Consider the following 18811-nt stretch of genomic DNA (forward strand, 5'->3'; position numbering starts at 1 on the left):
GTATTATGTTACTAGATTTTAAGGTCAAAAAACGAAGCATCTAGTTAGTTGATTTTTATCGGTCTTATTGGGAATCTAAGCCAAGCCTACGCCCAGCTGTGGACATCTTATAGATGAAATTATTATATTGGTTGAATGATATCAAGTTCCATTTCTTTTTCTTCTCTACTTCTTGTCTAGTCTACTTGTACGATCGTCTATCCTTCCTTGGTCTTTGACAGCCTTTCTTCCGATACTCCTATGATCTTCCCCTACACATTCCTCACCTCTTCTTTAGTCTTTCACGAGGTCTTTTCTGTAGCAGGCTTCACTTGGAGAAAGTTTCACAGCCCTGGTGTTGGACATTCTTTCAAAGTGGCCTGCCTATCTAATCCATTATGCCTTGTAAAACCTTATGTACTAAGTTTTACTACTTCTCACTAACATACTATCTCTATTTCTGAGTAAGCATATATGTATATCATAACCAGTAACCCAAACTCTTATACATATATATATATATATATATATATATATGTGTATATATAATCACACATATGTATATATATATATATATATATATATATATATATATATATATATATACAGCGTGACAGTTAAAGGGGTAAATGTAGAACCTGACCTATTGACATATGTTATATCCTATCCAAAAATTAATGGTATCGGATATAATATTACGTAATGATAATATAGTAACAAAAGACTTTTCGAATTTCGAATTTTAAAATGAATAATTCTTTACTGTCTGATATAGCCTGTGGAATTTTAATAGGAAAACAAAATAATATAATCTGTATACAGGATATTTAGAATTTAGTGTAAATCATTGAAGATTTTTGCTGAAACATTAGATTCACATTCAACTTTTTAAAGTTTTTACTTTCTATCACCCTTTTTTATGATTTAAATTAATATGATATATCAGATTTCGCCACTCGAAAACATCGTAACTTGAGAGAGTATAAGTAATTCAAGTTACTGAAACATTATAACCCTTAAATGAATGACTCATATTTATACTTTAAAAATATATATATATATCTTGCAGATAGATAAGTAAATTTCAATTCAGGAAAGAAGATAAAAATAAATTATAATACTTTTATATTTATCTATTAAAAAACCTTATGTTGCAAATATACAACACTATGAATTTACCGTATACTGTATATTCAATGTGGTATGTTGCAGTTTTTCATCGTTATGCATTTAAGGGTTAACCATTGTACATACATACAGCCTAGGCATTCATATAACTCACTGACCGATTTGACCTCTATAGACCCCCTGTATTATTCGCATTATCTATTTATATCACAACTAGATTTTGCACGTGACTATGTCACAGATATATTAAATAATATGTGTCTGGTAAATAACTAAACACTACATAGTGTATCATTACTCCTTAAAGATTAAATATCACACTAAGATCACACCCTACATGAGATTTTGAGACCAGATAGATCTCAGGATTTTTATTTTAATTGTGTAAATTATTACACCATATTTCTATACATCACATATATAAAGATGTGACTATAGTGTGCATGTATCATGTCTTTTTCATAACTGTGTTATGTCATCTGTTCTGAAATATCTCGTATGCGTCTTGTAATTTGTGCACACGTGCTATGTTCATTTCAAATACTGATCGTGTAGATGTTTAGTCTTAACCCTTAAATGCATGACTTTTATTTATATTTTAAATATACATATATCTTATAATGATAAGTAAACTACAATGGAGGGAAAAATAGAAAAAAATATATACTTATCATATTTTTCATACTTATTAAAAAAAAACCTTATGTTGCAGATATACACTATATATATATATATATATATATATATATATATATATACATAGGCTTCCTTTTATGTCTATCTTCACTAAAAGAGTAGATAACCATATATAATTAAGATAGATTTTTATGTTCACGATTTAGTCATATTTTAAATCACACACTTTAATAATTAGACCAGAACTTTTGTTTTATTTAATGATCAATAACTTATTTTTTAAAAGATAACTTATTATTACTACATTCTCAACGCAGGCATTCCTTTCTCATACTTCTTAACTTGAAGTTAATACGATACGAACTGGATAATGAAACAGACGGTCTTTCAAGCTATTTCAATCATTTTCATCAATTGATAACAGATAAAGATTATTAAGAGATGAAAGTTATGTTATATATCGGCAGTAAAATTGCTTGTAGGCGGTCTAACAATATGAAGGATATAGATAAGAGTTTGTGGGATCGTGTTATAATAACTCTACTGTGAACAATTGTGTAATTTATTAACATATAATACACTACAATGTAATATCTCTAAATTACAATGTCATAAAATTAATTATGTATGACCAATCTGTGCTCTTTTTACTTCATATCCCTTAATAATTAATATCGCCACCCTTAATAATAAATATTGATGTATGGCTGTGAAGCTTGGACGCTAACTTTGAAAGAAGAACAAAAACTGCTAGTGACGGAACGCAAAATCATGCGGAAGATCTTGGGACCAGCGAGAAATCGGGACGGATCTTGGAGGCTCCGAAAGAATGCCGAAATTGAGACTTAAGTAGCACAGCTAAATATCATTGGCGAATATAAAGCTCAACGAATCCGCTGGCTTGGTCACTTGGAGCGAATGGGATCGGATCGGAGCGTGAAGGTAGCGTACCTGGAAAAACCGAGGGGTCGAAGACCAGTAGGTAGACTCAGGTATCGCTGGATCGATCGCGTTGAGGCAGACTTGCGCGAATTGAATGTCAGCCAATGGCAGACGATGGCGCAAGATAGAGGAAAGTGGAAGTCTCTCGCTTCGGAGGCCAAGACCCACTTTGGGTCACTGAGCCTGCGGAATAAGTAAGATTTGAATTAAAATGTAATATAAATTTTTCCAAGCTTATATTTTAAACGCTCCGATCCAGTAGTACAGGAATCTGACTTTAAATAGGTCGTTATAAGAGGAAAGTGATACGTGATTTTAGTTGCCGTTGGAAGTACCGCCTTGCAATTACCTATATCTCCACAATCGCGAACGAAAGGCTTTACCGCTCGTTATTATAAGCACCTTGGACTTGCGATAATAGCCAGTATATTAAAGAGTTTTTTTTTAAATTATTAGTAATAAATTTATGATAATGTTAGTAAGAAAATATCACGCTAAAAGAATCCCAAAATATTTGATTCCGATAATATTTGACAAAGTAGATATCACAAATGTTACTAAGCATCTAAACAGTAGGTGATGAAAATAAACATCTTTCATCATCATGATTTCAGCTGTAAGATGTCTACACGTAAGACAGATTTATAATCAAGTCTACCTCAATGTCACAGTCAGCGGAACCAGGCACAGGTGTGCACGAAAATCCTTAAAAATATTAGTTTGTGTATTCGTTTTTCAAAAAATACTGTTATTAAGTGCCCAACATTGGGCACTGGCTTGTGGATACCTTTGGGACAGCCTTTCATTCGAAGTCTATCCGCTGAAACGATGGTAATATATTTTTATTCATTTATCTACACATTATTACACAATAGATAATAAGTAATATAATATAACTATATAATAAGTAATATAAAATAACCAGACAACCTTTGGATGGAGATGAAAGACATGAAGGAGAGGGCAGTTTAGGGTGTACATATAAAATAAACATTAAAACATACTATATATTTCAGAGTATAATACACTTGCATATAAACATACACACAAATATAATACATACATTGTTTTACACACACATACCTACATAAATATATATATTAGGTAAAACATAAATACGAGTAAATATTAAATGCCACGTAATATCCTATTTTAGAGATCAAGGAAATTTAGATTAAAAACTAAAAAACGGGAATCCTAAAATATCTTTTCGAACTTTATACTAGAGAGGAAGGCATATTAGGGTGTACATATATACAAATACATCACTATACACATATACATATGATGATATTTATGAAATAAATAAATAAGATTTCTATTTCTTTTATAACGAAACTAATGTAAGTACACTTTTTTATTTGTTGATCCGTTTACATGAAGTTTTTACTACATACAACATTTAATATAAACAATATAATATTGTAATAATTCTGTTAAATAACATATAATTTTAATCAATAAGTAAAGTTATAATGAAATATATTACATAAACCTCTTTTTACAATATATTATCTCGTAGAAATAATTTACGCTACATAAATATGAAAAAGAATGTTATTTTAAAACTAATTACAAAATATACATTTTTTTAATTTATTTTATAATCTACCAAAATCCGGGACAACGGAAATTCGAATGCTCACTAATGTAAATTTACGATCTGTAATAAATTTCCCTTATTAGACCAGATGGCGTATTTCCTGTGTAGTGGTATTGTAGATTGCTAGTATGTTCATCATATGTTACGAAGAATTACATATATATGTACATAAATGTCAACTGCATGGCGTACAAGATATATATGGGATATACCATCTAATATATAAAATTCTCGTGTCACGGTGTTCGAAATTGAACTCCTCCGAAACGGCTCGACCGATTTTTACCAAATTTTATATTCGTATTCAGCACGTCTGAGAATCGGCTACTATCTATTTTCCATATCCCAAGTGATAAGGGTTGTTCACCCTTAAATTTTTTTTTTTAATTTTTTGACGAATTTTTATTTTTTTATTTACTTATCATACAGCATACAAAAATACATACAACCCTAAATTTTTACCCCTCTACGATAAACCGTTATTTTTTATTTGCAAAACAACGTTTGCGGGATCAGCTAGTATTTATATATATTTTTCTACCATATTTACCTACCACTGACTATTTACATGCTACTTTAAGTTGACTGTAGGGCATAGGCCTTCACTAAAAATATCTGTGGGGTGATATACTATAATCGCCACGTTTTGTAGCTTGTTTTGGCGATCACAGTGTGGTATTATGGTACGCAGAGGATGGTGCTGTTCATCCTCTGGAAACTTATTTGTGTGCAGTGGCAATCCTATGTAATTAATGCACAAAGTGTGAATTATTTGAGACTATAATCCGAGATAAACCATATTGTATTAGGATTTATTTTCCGTGTCTTTGTTTCACATTTACGTTTATTATTTCTGATTTTTTTTATACTCACATTTTTGTATGTTACAGTGCTTAAGTTAAAAAAGTAAAACACATTGATCTATCTTAACGATGCCTTAAAAATGTCCAGTTAACATTACGTTTCGTGCGACCACTTCCTGATACCTACTCCATATTGTCATCTTCAGGTTGTGCGCCAGTATATGCGCTGGTTGTCGTATTGGATACATCGATGAGTTTTCTATATCCCGGGATTCGAATCAGCGACCTACGTACTCATGTCTCAAACACTAGTTATTTATTTCAATTAAGTTAGAGAACCTCTCTCTTCTTCATTCGATGGACTGATGAACGATGATCACTGCTGCACTGATCGCATCCAGAGACTTCCTGCAACCATAACAGTGGTCGGTCTATCTAGTGGGACTTCAGACGAACAATTAGTGGAGCCACGTTGGTAAACTCGATCTCGCAGCAAAACTTCAAGCATAACCTTCTCCATTGCACCCTGAGTGACTGGACCTATTTATGAAGCCCGTCATAAGTGACCGCATCTCGGATCCATATATCATCACCGCTATTAACTAAGGTTCATCTAAACATAATTCATTAATGAAATTTATTGGATCTTCAAACAAATCTAACTGAAATATCAATAAAAAATAAATATAGATTCAAGCGTTACTTTGCGGAAGTCCGTCCTATGTAAGAAAGGGACTAATGCAGCGTACGTATATTTTACATAACAGATACAAAATTTAATTTTGAGTAATTTTAATTTGAATTCAATTAATAAATGTATAAATTAACATGTGTTTTTACTTTAAGTTTTTAACACTAAACTTCACTACAGTTAGAAAATTACTGGAAATCAATATCAGGTAAGTAGGGGGTCTACCCAACACGGAAAAACATGGCAAGGGGTCTACGACACCAAAAAGTTTGGGGAACTCTGCCCTAGAACCTCAATATTTCATGAAGCGCCTGTCCAAGCAATCTAAGAGCACGGCGGCAGCTTCAATAATCTAATAGATGTTTCAGTTCAGTGTGAGTCGCGACAAAAAAAAATAACTAGCTATTTAATGGATGTTAATTCTTATACTTGTATATCAGAACACTCTGTATATTTCGACAATTAACACTGTGACCATGAATGTCGTAAGGTGTGAGAAATTCCATTTCAAGATGCGACATGTCGATATATGCCCACGAGCTTGTTTAATTACGTATCGGCGTCGTATGAAACCAGTTTACGGTGAAATTGTGTGGTCACACGTTTTAATGACGCAATACAAGGTATGAACGACCATGTTATAATATTTCGTCCATTGATACGAAATTTTTTTACATCTAATAATTTTTAAGGATTACAGACTTCTATACAAGGTTCATTTACATGTTTAAACCTTTTACATCTGTGATCCATCACCTAGTATAAAGTGATCGCTGTGAAAATAAATTACTTAAATTTAATTTTATATTGGAATACGATAGGACTAGGTTTAATATTAAATATTCTTTCGACACACTGGAAACAGCGGAAATAAATATTGGGTAGTTAACGTGTACAAAACATATATATATATATACATATATATATATATTTATATATATATATATACATATATATATATATATATATATATATATATATATATATATGTATACACATACTCATGTTCAGATGTGGTTAACAATATATTATATTGTTTGAATATTTATAACCGTTTCTCTTATTAAACGTGAAATCCCCTGTTAAGAGATTCATCTTGTTAAAAAAGTCAGGGAAAAGGCCTCCCCCACAGACAGATCACCATGTCTAAGTCACTTTTAACTTTTATTGTAAATCTGACAAAAAAAAGGTGCCATACATGTATCTGATATATAATTAATAATGCAGTCACATTTTACGTTCACCATATATTCCGCAACTCATAAATGTCACCGAAGGTATGGGATGCTATAAACAGTGAGAAAACTTCCGTAAGTTGATACGGGCGTTCCCGTTTCGCGAGCGACTTGAAATCCAATCTCATACGTTCTCTTTGTTGATTATCTCGCGTAGATGACAGATAAGGTGCGTTTCCACTGACATAACTAATAGACTTTCTATTATCAACCAGTAATTGTTTAGAAGAGAAAAATAATTTAATTAAAATATATTATCTGTTCCGTTTGAAGTATCGTGTACACCAGTGATTCCCAAAGTGGTCTATATCGACCCCTAGTGGTCTATGACAACCTGCAAGGGGTCTACGTCAGCGAAAAAAATTTGGGGGTCCATGAAATGAAAATGAGGGTCCACGATAGTGGATCTCAACACATACACTGATAGTACCTATTTACTTTCATCATACTATCTTATATTATCAAAACATTTACATTATTCATAAAAGTACAAATGAAGTCAGAAATTAAAAAAAAACGGATATCAGCAATTCTGGCTGCAAAACAACATACCCGTTACTTATCCCGTATTATGGAATATAACGAGGAAATTTTTAATTTCCTTTCCATCGTCATACCTAGTGGAAAGGGGGTTCAGCGCTGTTACCAATCTCCTAACGAAAAAAAGAAACAGACTGGACATCATTAGCCGAGGAGATTTAAGATTAACACTTACAAAATTGACGCCAAATGTTGATGATTTATTATTAAAGCATCAGGTTCATCCTTCTCACCAAAAATATTGACTTATTGCTTATATTATTTTTATCGTAGTTTATTTAATATTACGTATATTTTACATAAAAAATACAAAATTTTACTTTGAGTAGTTTTAATTTAAATTCAATTAATAAATGTATAAATTAACATGTGTTTTTACTTTAAGTTTTTAACACTTAACTTCACTACAGTTAGAAATTTGCATGAAATCAATATCAGGTAAGTAGGGGGTCTACCCAACACGAAAAAACATGGCAAGGGGTCTACGACACAAAAAAGTTTGGGGAACTCTGGTGTACAATGTTTGAAAACATTATCATCGTCGATTCGTTTGAATTATTCCACTTACGTCACGACCGAATGGCTACACCGTAAATGTATTTGTTTGTTGAATTCCTCGTAACAACAATAAAGGATACTCCGATATTACTGTCATCGAGTGTAAAGAAAACAATTCGTGTGTGTGTGTAAGCATTCTTTCATGTTTACTCACACATATTAAAACAGCGTCGAATTCTATTTTCGAATCCGGACGCATTCCTTTTTTAAATGTGGCGCGCGAAGAAAAATTCGAATTCTGAAATTCTATTTACACTCAACGAAAATATATTGCTAAAATTGATATTACTTCACGCATTTATAAATTTTATTACCGCAGAGTTGGGACTAAATTTGCGTGTTGTGTTTACTAAAATATGCGTAGATCTGTTTTGTCTCGTGTACAACTTAAAATAATCCTAGACAACGCACCATTGACCCCGTTATAGTAAGGTCTTTGGACGTTGGGAATGTGTTACATTTCACGCTATGCTATCAGACTATATTTTTACTTTGAACGTCTTTTTGCTTTATACAGTACGATTTTGTTTTGAGATCTAAGATTGTAATGATATTTGGAATTTCTATTCCCTATAGGTTCTACTCACGATGACGGGTTTTGCACTAGCTGTATCAATTGACTTCACTCGACCTTGGCTATAATGTCAGTCCATATATTGGCTGGCTTACCCAAGCCTTTCGTCCCCAAAGGCTGTCGATCACACAAGTGATTTGCCTGTCCACTTCAGCCGAACTATTCGTCAAATTTCTGATGCATATTAAGTTCATCTTATGATTTATTTCATACATAAAAAATTTAGTCAATACAAATAAGGATGAGTTTACATAAGAACAAAATTTTAGTTTTTATTGTATTCTTTATTTGATTCTGTCATATTGTTTGTGGAATATGCCCGATACGCTTGCCGCATCTATTTGTTCTTTGGACTATTCTCCATATATCTAGCTATACCAGCTACTTTTGGTTCTATCTTTTTTTTTTCTACTTCGATACTGAAATCGTGTACATTGTCATCTGCATCGTTTGTTCATTAACTTGCGAATAAGATTGTGAGAGATCATGATTTTATTAATAACTCATCACCGATGACACACTTGTCAGCTTAACGGTATTTATTTATAATTCAATAATTAATCATAATGTTTATGCAATATTTTTTAAAATATCCACGTGTAAACGCAACATTATACTTCTTTACAATTGTTAACGCCTATCATCTATCTCTTTCAAACAGTTAGATTAATAAATTGAACGAATATTTTAACTCTTTAAATACAAAGTTTCAAGATTTACTATATTTGAATCAAGAATTGTATTTAGTTTATACTGAACGTATTCGGTTTGTAAACAGTTGCACTGGTCGGCAAATAGCATGTTTGTAACAAAACATATTAATGAAATATAATCTCGACTTGTAATCCTATAGGGGGTAAGCGAAATTGAAACAATAACAATGATGTACAGGGTGATTGGTTTTAGATGAATGTACAATTCATTTCTTGTCAATAATTAATCTTTAATTGACCATGTATATGTTCGGGTTTCTCGGGTGAAACATCGAGTAGTATGTCTGTACTATATATATATATATATATATATATATATATATATATATATATATATATATATATATATATATATATATAGCAAATCTTGCTATTTAAATATAAAATACATTTATTGATTAACATTGGACTTTTACGTATAATATATCATCAAAATATTATTTATCTTTCTTTTTTTCTATTATATTTTTGATTCTACTCTGCTTCGCAAAGAACGTAACACAGAATTATACATATACACTTTATCAGATATAGCCTAAATGAAATCAAAATAATCAGGCGACATCACTGCCAAGGATTCTTGTCTTGTCTTTTCCGTCAATTTATTTTGTAATATGCCTTTTAAGTTTTATTCAACCGTAAACTTGTATAATAAACTTTATACACAAGTACCATAGTTAATTTACTTTACTAATATGTAAATATTATCTCGCAAACATAGGTAGTAATGTTAAATAAGGAACTAAACAGGTCCTGGATTATTGCAATGAGTTTTATCTCGCGCGGATCTGGTGAAAGCTTCGATTATAATGTTATCTAGTATCTAGGGTTGTTCAGAACTGACCTCGTTGTGATATCATCGGTTTTAATAGCTGTTCTGACTTGTTATTAGAGTTTTATACAAACAAGTACACCAATACCTCACTTTGCGTCGTGGTTACGTTCCAAAAAACACGACGCAAATTGAAACGCCGCAAAGTGAATAAAGATTTTCTATAGCAAACCATGTAAAGATAGAAGATAGGTTCCAGGGTTACGAAAATACTACTTTTTAAAAAGAAAATTGAACAAAGTAAACATTTAAAAAAAACAAAAATAATATAACTCTGCTAATAAATAAATTGCAATAATATTTACCTTTTTTGTAACCAGAAACAACACGTAAAAATTTATATAAATTTATTATTCTGTTTTAAAAAAAGCACAACACACTACTTAATTGAAACTGAACTCTTAAAATTAGCAAAACAAAGTGAAAATAAAACTGTATTAAAATTGCGTTGAATTTTAGTTAGAAAGGGAATCCCCGAGTTTTGATGGCATGGCGCAATTGGAAACAAAAGTGTTGCCATATTTTATAAAAAAAAAGCTATATATATATATATATATATATATATATATATATAGGTGTGTGTGTGTGTGTGTGTGTTTGTACACACATAACATCTACATCTTCGCGTCGTGAATCTCTTTTCTGAGGGTCATGACTTCTCCACAGATAGAGATAAATTTCCGACCTTATCCCACCATCCACGTTTCTGTAAAGAAAGAGAGGGAAGTCAGCCCACTACCACTCTTACACTGTTGACTTTGGGCTCAATGTTTCTGATCCGTACAGGTGAAGGTAACAGTGTAAGGATCTGCCACCTTCATTATCTCCTAATAATTATAACTCAGGTTTCTACAAGATCTGAATAGGTATCTACTAAATCTGCGTGTTTCATTTTTGATATGGTCGCTTTCGTGAAGAAAAAAAAAATTAAAATAGTATATATCGCAGTGGTTCAGTGGAACACATGCTTTACAACGTGCGTCAACATTGGTCTATGAGCAAAAATAGGTTTGGTTTGGTTCATAATTATTGAACTAAATCCAAGAACATTTTCTAGACATTAAATCTGTATGTTCGCATCCGTTATACGCGCTTACTTCCTGTTTGAAACATTCAAAGATTTTATATAAATTTTTTATAACAAATTTAAAAATACACATTTATACGTTACGAAAAACAAATTGAAACTATCACCTTCATCTTTTTAAAGCTAATAATGTTCAAAACACATCCTGATCTGACAAGAGCGAAAGCTATATGATGCTGTGGTCTAGAAACGAAGATGAGAGAAGGAAGGTAACGCATGGAAGACGATGTGAAGAAAGATAGAGATTGTGAAGGATGAAAAGAGAAAGTGAAATAAAAGAATGAAACAAAAAAAAAATTATTCGAGTTGTAAAGTCCTAACACACATGCCCTCCGACAAGAAAGCGAGCAAGTTTGTCTCTAAAAAATAGTCATTTTTAGAATATTTTTAATACAGTAGTAAAGCCTAGCTGTGGATGTCGATTTGCTGAAAAGAAGAATTAGTAGAGTAACTAATAAATTAATAATTAATTAAAATGATATCCAAGAGTGATCAAAGGAGTTATCACATATGTACAAATTATTTACATTTTACACAAACCTAACACAATAACAGCAACCACATCAAAGATGGCGTCCGAATTCAAATCGGCGTTCGAATTTGAATTTAAACGCGCGGGTATGATTTAAAATAAAAGTGTTGTGGTCATACTGGCCAGAATTACGGAGCATGAACGCTACATCACCCCCCTACGGAGACCCTTAAAGCGTTTACACATATAACCAATCCCACTATTGGGCATTTTGACATATTATTTTTCTACCATATTTACCTACCACTGATCATTTAGATGCTACTCTAGGTTGACTGCAAGGCATAGGTCTTCACTAAAAATATCTGTATGGTGATATACTATAATCGCCACGTTTGGCAGCTTGTTTTGGCGATCGCAGTGTGGTATTATGGTACGCAGAGGATGCTGGAAATTTGTTTGTTAGCAATGAAAATTTCTTCTTTCTTCAAGTCTCTTTTAAAGAAGGAGAGAGTACCTTTAAGCATAAAGTACAGCATTAAACAAAGTGAGAAAATATTAATTTCAATAAAAAAAAATTACAAGAAAAATTCGTTTTGAGAGCTCTGTTATTAGCTACTCTGTGAACATTTCGCACTTTTACGTATGCCTTTTGTCCGCTGTCTAATTGTCTATCGCACAATTGATTGTTTTGATGGACAGACAATATTCTTACTCGCTGACACATCTCAGTGTATCGCGGTTCTTCTCCGTGGGTGTTGTGTTTTACTTTATCGGAATATGTGATCTAATATTTTCAACGGTGAGAACGTATTTAAGTTTGACCAGTTTATTATTCCTGTTTCTAGACTGTATAAAATTAAATCAACCATAGCATTGCCTGAGTAGAGGGAGCGCATTGGTAGGGACTAAGGCGTTGGTAGGTCGTGAGTTCGAATCCCGAGATATAGTAGATTCGATGTGGCAAATACGACCACCGCAGACACTGGTGCACAACCTGAGGATGCAAATATGGAGTACGGATGAGGAAGTAGTCGCACGAAACGTAATTTTATAAACTGAACATTGTTAAGGCGTCGTTAAAATAGAACAAGAAACTTAGTAAACATTGTTTTTATTTATTTACTTTATTGGAGATAAACATTAACAAAAGGCAGTAAGAAAGTACAAACTTAGAAGCTTAGAAATATAAAATTAGTTACAACTGTTACCTTATAACTATCTCACTGAGAAGATATAATTATTTATACTCAAACAATGTATGTAATATGCAAAACCGAAAAATTTCTTAAATATTGTACATAAATGTAAAAACAAAGGCACGGATGCAAATGTCTGTGGAATATCGATACTAATAATAATAAAAAAAGGATTTTTTAAATTACTTTTATAATCGTGTTATGTATCGAGTCATATATTTTGTTAGGTACTGTGCAAAAATATTTATTATGACTGTTTTAGTTATTTTTCACTGCTGTCCAAGTGGCATTTGCAGATTTTATTGCCTCGGCACTGGCTGTTACATACTTATTTTCTCCGAATTAGAAGGCCACTGTGCTCATAGATCGCCGAAGAACTCCCCATGGAGTCACTGGACCCTAGGGTCTCTCACTCGTAGATAATGTTTTTTTTTTGTATCGACAATGACAGATCTTGCACTGTCTGTATCCAACTACTTCTCGTGATCATGACTAAGATTTTTTTTTATAGCTCCCGCTATTGGGAGCCTCTCGTACCCCCTATCTTGTGTGGGACAGGGACTATTCAACATTATTTAATTTTTTTACATATTTTTTGGTTTTCATTATCGTCTTTCATACATCGTATGATCTTTCGTTCTTTTTATTCTTGCCACAATTCTTCTGTCTTTCCATTTCGCTCTGTAACGCCTCATGACTAAGGTTAACTGGTAGAAGGTTAAACTGGTGGAAGTAGGTTTAACTGGTGGAAGGTTTATCTACACCGTATCTATCGGCACGTGGTCGCTATTCGAAAATCTGATGTCCTCTAACGGCAGTCTGTTGTACAAGCTATGTGCCAAATCATCAGTCACTTCATAGCAACTCTTCGAGCTACATAGATGATCGAATCTCCTTATATCTGAATCGCCTTTCCCATTGCTCTCTGTAATTTGTAATACATAATAATTAATATAAATAATATATTCATTGTCTTCTATTTGTTTCAGGTATACAAATCGATGTATTAAAATGATAACTGAATTAGAGAAACGAAAGTAAATACGAGATTGTGCGCTGAGATACCGAAGCGACGGTTTATATATAGCTGTGAATTAAAACTGTGTTTATGTGTGAGAAGACGGAACTTGGAAAGATGACGAACATCACTCCCGAGACGAGGATAATGATGATGAGGACTGCGGATAGCAGGCACGGGTATAGGAGACAGGTATGTACACCTACCTATTTTATAAGTAGAAATACAATATCAAAGTATCTATATTCAGTAAGAAAAGGACCAATATTTAGCCACTTCCGCACATGCAGTGGTAGTCGTGCAACAAAGTGCACCGTCCGCCAGCCCGCTGATAAATGCGTATGCGGCAAACAATGCGAATCACACAACCGCCACCGTCAAATCACTCAACACGTGTTTCACCCCTCCACGGGGCATCTTCAGGAGTTATTTTACACCGATTAGTGCCAAACACAGAGTATCCATAAAATATCTATATTCAATTAAGCATTTACATGCACTTTTAAGAGGTCAGGTCAACGTTTATTCTTTTATTTCTTTCTATATACATTCAAGAATTAACCGTCTAAAGTGGCAGTATGTGGAGTACATCGCTCGTACAACCAATGGGTTTTGGGTCTGAAAGGTTCTAGAGTGGCGAACGAAGCAAGTAAAGTAAAGAAATGAACAGAAACACAACAGTTCGGTCTTTTTAAATCAAATATAACATTGTTTGATATATAAATTATTATATCAACAACGAAAATTGATTCTAGCTGAACCAACAGACGTTGTTCTTTATTAAAGAAATTTATTTTTGAAAATTTTGAACGGAAGGCGAAGGAAGTGAGACGATGTATGGAAAGAAATAAAATATATTGTTAAGGATGAAAGATGACCAGGGAAGTTATTTAAAATTATTTGAAAAATTATAATGTAAATAAACACCCTGTCCACATATGATAAGTTAAATGATAGGCTCCAAAAATCGCAATATAAAAAAACAAACAATCAATGGGAAAATTAATCATCGTTATCATTTTGAACACCACTGTTGGGCATAAGCCAATTACATTTATTTCAAATAAGACCAGATCAAAATGGATGACTTCTAGCACAGTCCGATTATTTTAACAAGGTTGTCTGTCTATCATGTGCCGTAGTGTGGTCTTTTCTGCACGCTATGTGATCGTTCAACTGCCACTTATAATTGCAGAATCTTCTAGATTATGTCATTTACTTTATTTCGTCTAAGGATCACCACATTCCTGAGTGTGTTAGTGTGGTCTTTTCTGCACGCTGTATGAGCGTTCAACTCCTACTTAAAATTGCAGAATCCTCTAAACTATGTCATTTACTTTATTTAGTCTAAGGATCACCTCATTCCTGATTCTCTTGGAGAAATCCTTAATATAGCCTTCAAAGTTTCGTTAAGCGACTGTGAAATTGCTAAACTTGTTAGTTCTATGTTATTCAGTAAGTAAATAACGACACAAGTTTGAATAACTGTGCCTTCCATTTATTTATCGATGTTCCAAATGCAGTTCGCAATAGATATTGTAATTTTTTAAGCTTTCCAAGTGGTCGTAAAACTCGACAACCTTTAAACCTGTTAAAATATCATTAGATGTATATTGTTTTGTAATATAAACCTAATGATAATAAAACAAGGTTTACGGTATAGCAAATAGGTGTTATATCTTTGTTAAACCGTATTGCAATAGATACGTAATCTTTCGCGGTGATGTAACTAATCAAATACATACAAACTATTTCTGTTTCAAATCCATAGAAAATCTATCATCCATCTTTGTAATCTGCGCGCGTACAGATGAGAGTTAAATTCTATTGATTTATAGTTCAAATTAATCGTTTCGGTTCTAAAATTATTATTTAGATCGACGTATAAATTCTAATAAACTATCATAGAGTAATAAATCATATTACCGTTGAGATTTTATAATTCATATGTACTTTTAAATTCACGCAATGTTTGACACAGTGTACAGCGCCATCTTTTGGTGAAAGGTGGAAAATTATGTCAAAAATAAAATTTCATCTTTATTATTTGTAATTGCAAAAAAGGTTTTATTATTATATATTTTAATTTTAATATGATTATAATAGTTTATACATAAATATATTATATACATATGATTTTTCTATACTTGTTCCATTTTTAAAATAACTAATTTGACATTTGTTTTAATTTTGACAGATGTTTAGGCGGGAACTTCAAATTTAGTGATGTATCCATGTTTTTTTTTACCGATAAATGAATTTTAATTTATTAATTGTAATTATTTATTTATTTACATTTCTAAGAATATTATTACGAAAGGTTTCGTTTATTTATTATAAGAAAAAGAACAATCACATAAGCTTGTAATAAAAACTACTGCAAATGCTTGGCTCGGATTCATTAATGTTATTACGTAACATATTACAAATCTTCCGTCACATGAGTAACAAATGTTTAGATAATTTTAAATCGTCAATGATTTAGTACAGTTCATTTGGCACTTACTGCGACAGATACAAGGCTTAAAATAACTTGTCGCAATCGTCTAAATAAGTTTGTAGTGGGGGATAAATGTGAGGCAGTGTGCCGGACGTTGACCTCCCTAAACGCATAGTAAGAACTAGCTGACGCTTTTGAATAAAGTGTTTAGTGATGGGCCTGTTTTATTTTATACGATTATCGATGAGGGATTTATTTTTGTTTAAATCTAAATAGATACCAATATTACTTGATTTAGTTTAGGTTTCTAGCCTTCAGTGACTTCTAGTAATCATAATACATATTTAAAAAGTCCTGTATCAGGATTTAGAGATAATAAGGCTTTGGAAATGTCATATAAAGAAACCTGCTCAAGTTCGTTGTGGGTTCTTATCAGATCAGGCCGCTTATGGAGTCCAGCGTTAAGATGAAGGATGTCATTATTGGGAGTTGAATCGAATTCTTATTTCTATTTCCGTTCTTTTGACATTCTTCTCATAAAGTACACAAATGGTTGATGTAAATAATTTTATATGAAGTAATTGTTAGTGTTAGTCCTCGCATTTACTTAAGATTATAATGTAAACAATATAAACATAATTAAAATTATTTTACAATTAACTACATTACCTTCTTAGATTTTATTAATGGGCATTATATTACTTATTTTTGTGCAGCATCGATGTGATATGTGTATACTAAAGGGCACATATACAACATATTTTTTGGTGGTACGATATAAATTAAATAATAAAAAGAAAATAAAATATTTATCGATATCGATATATTTGTACTCCACATCCCTATTCACATTACATATGATGCCCGTTACATTGACCGATAATATATATTCTATTTAGATTTCTACGTCTTTATATAATTGTTATTTATCTGGATTTAGTGATGATAAATTTTAATTTTTTTTCTTCAAATAGCTGATGAAGTAAGAGGTCTCCTTCCTTATTCCCTGCTTGGACTTCCACATACTACTATATTACCAGATTAGTTATACATACATATATATCTATCTCGTATCTATATTCACCATCTGAGTGTTTATAATTTTTTGTATTTCTTCTTCCATACTAGTTGTCCCCTTAGCTTTTCATCTTTTTAATGACCACTCCTTCAACCCACGCGACCATAATTTCGTAAAGTTCGATCTTAGCTGCTTTATCTGCACTTAAATAAATACACTTAGAAAATTTCAAGTCTTTAAACCTTATGGTTTCAAAGATATCGTGATGAGTCTGTACATAGGTGAAAATATTTTTTTATGTACAGATTATTATAGGGTTTCCGGATTTCTTTGTGTTTGGATTTCTAGTTTCTTTACTACATTGTCTTTTATTTACTTTCAATCATTACGGAGTCAACTTTTAGCCTAGATATCAGTTTAGGTAGCAAGGCTAGAGAGCTTCTTGGCAGTTTTAACAAGATTAGCTTCATATATGTTACCATATGAAAAACAAATTTACTATAGCTTTCTCTAATGACTTTATTATAATGATTTACTGGGCAAATGTGTTTTTTTTTTCAATTATAGAGCTTCACTGATATGTAACACAAAATTATATTACTGACTTAATATTCTTATTATATATATTTAAAATTAAATACAAATAAACAAAATAATGTTTGCAGATACTAGCGGCGTTGGCTGTTTCATTGGGACCTTTCGCCGCTGGATTAAGCAAAGGTTATATGTCACCAGCCATTGCTTCCATGCAGGAGTTGGATCACCAGACGGCCTCGTTCACCGTCAGCGACCAGCAAGCCAGCTGGATAGCCAGCCTCAGTCTTTTGGGTATGTATTATTCTATTTATCTGTTACGTACTGTAGGTTCTGACTCGAAATGAAACACCAATAGTTCACAAGAAGTCCTTTATTCAGAAATCAGATGGTCACCCTACTTTAACACAAAGTATACTTTCGCTTAGTCCAAACTTCGCTTCCAAATCGCTCAAGAAATCACTGTCCAAACAACTTACTAAATAGTCACTTTGTATCATTGATCGTAGATCTTAATCTTATTACTCAAAAAACAACACTGAACTGTCGACATGGGGAGTACACCTATTTATACTACGGATAAGGTTCTAGTAAGTTCGAGATGGTACTCGGTTGGAATTTCCGAGAACCGTACACAAAAATCTAAAAATAACTTCAAGGTCACGCGTGTTTACGGCGCTTCTTGATCCTAGGGTTCCGTGTTTATTGTTTAGAGGGTTCTGTAACTCGTGCTTTGTAACATTACTATTGAGTTTTTCTGCAACAACTTTGTTTTTTCAGATCAGATTTAAAACTAATAAATTAACTGA

The 18811-nt window shown here is 32.3% G+C and overlaps 1 protein-coding gene across 1 annotated transcript in view; it reads left to right on the forward strand.

Moving 5' to 3' along the window:
* The window catches only part of LOC137924561 (facilitated trehalose transporter Tret1-like), a 109670-nt gene that overhangs the window by 61511 nt on the left and 29348 nt on the right, over nt 1–18811 (forward strand). The window contains exons 2-3 of the mRNA XM_068767952.1: nt 13982–14202; nt 18134–18296. Coding sequence (XP_068624053.1) covers nt 14101–14202; nt 18134–18296 — 265 coding nt within the window. The 5' untranslated portion in view covers nt 13982–14100. The remainder of the gene's footprint in view (nt 1–13981; nt 14203–18133; nt 18297–18811) is intronic.

Source organism: Battus philenor, unplaced genomic scaffold, assembly GCF_028537555.1.
Source record: "Battus philenor isolate CCGP_79_NKW_IND1 unplaced genomic scaffold, ilBatPhil1.0.hap1 SCAF_24, whole genome shotgun sequence".
In the NCBI taxonomy this organism is placed as follows: Eukaryota; Metazoa; Arthropoda; class Insecta; order Lepidoptera; family Papilionidae; genus Battus; species Battus philenor.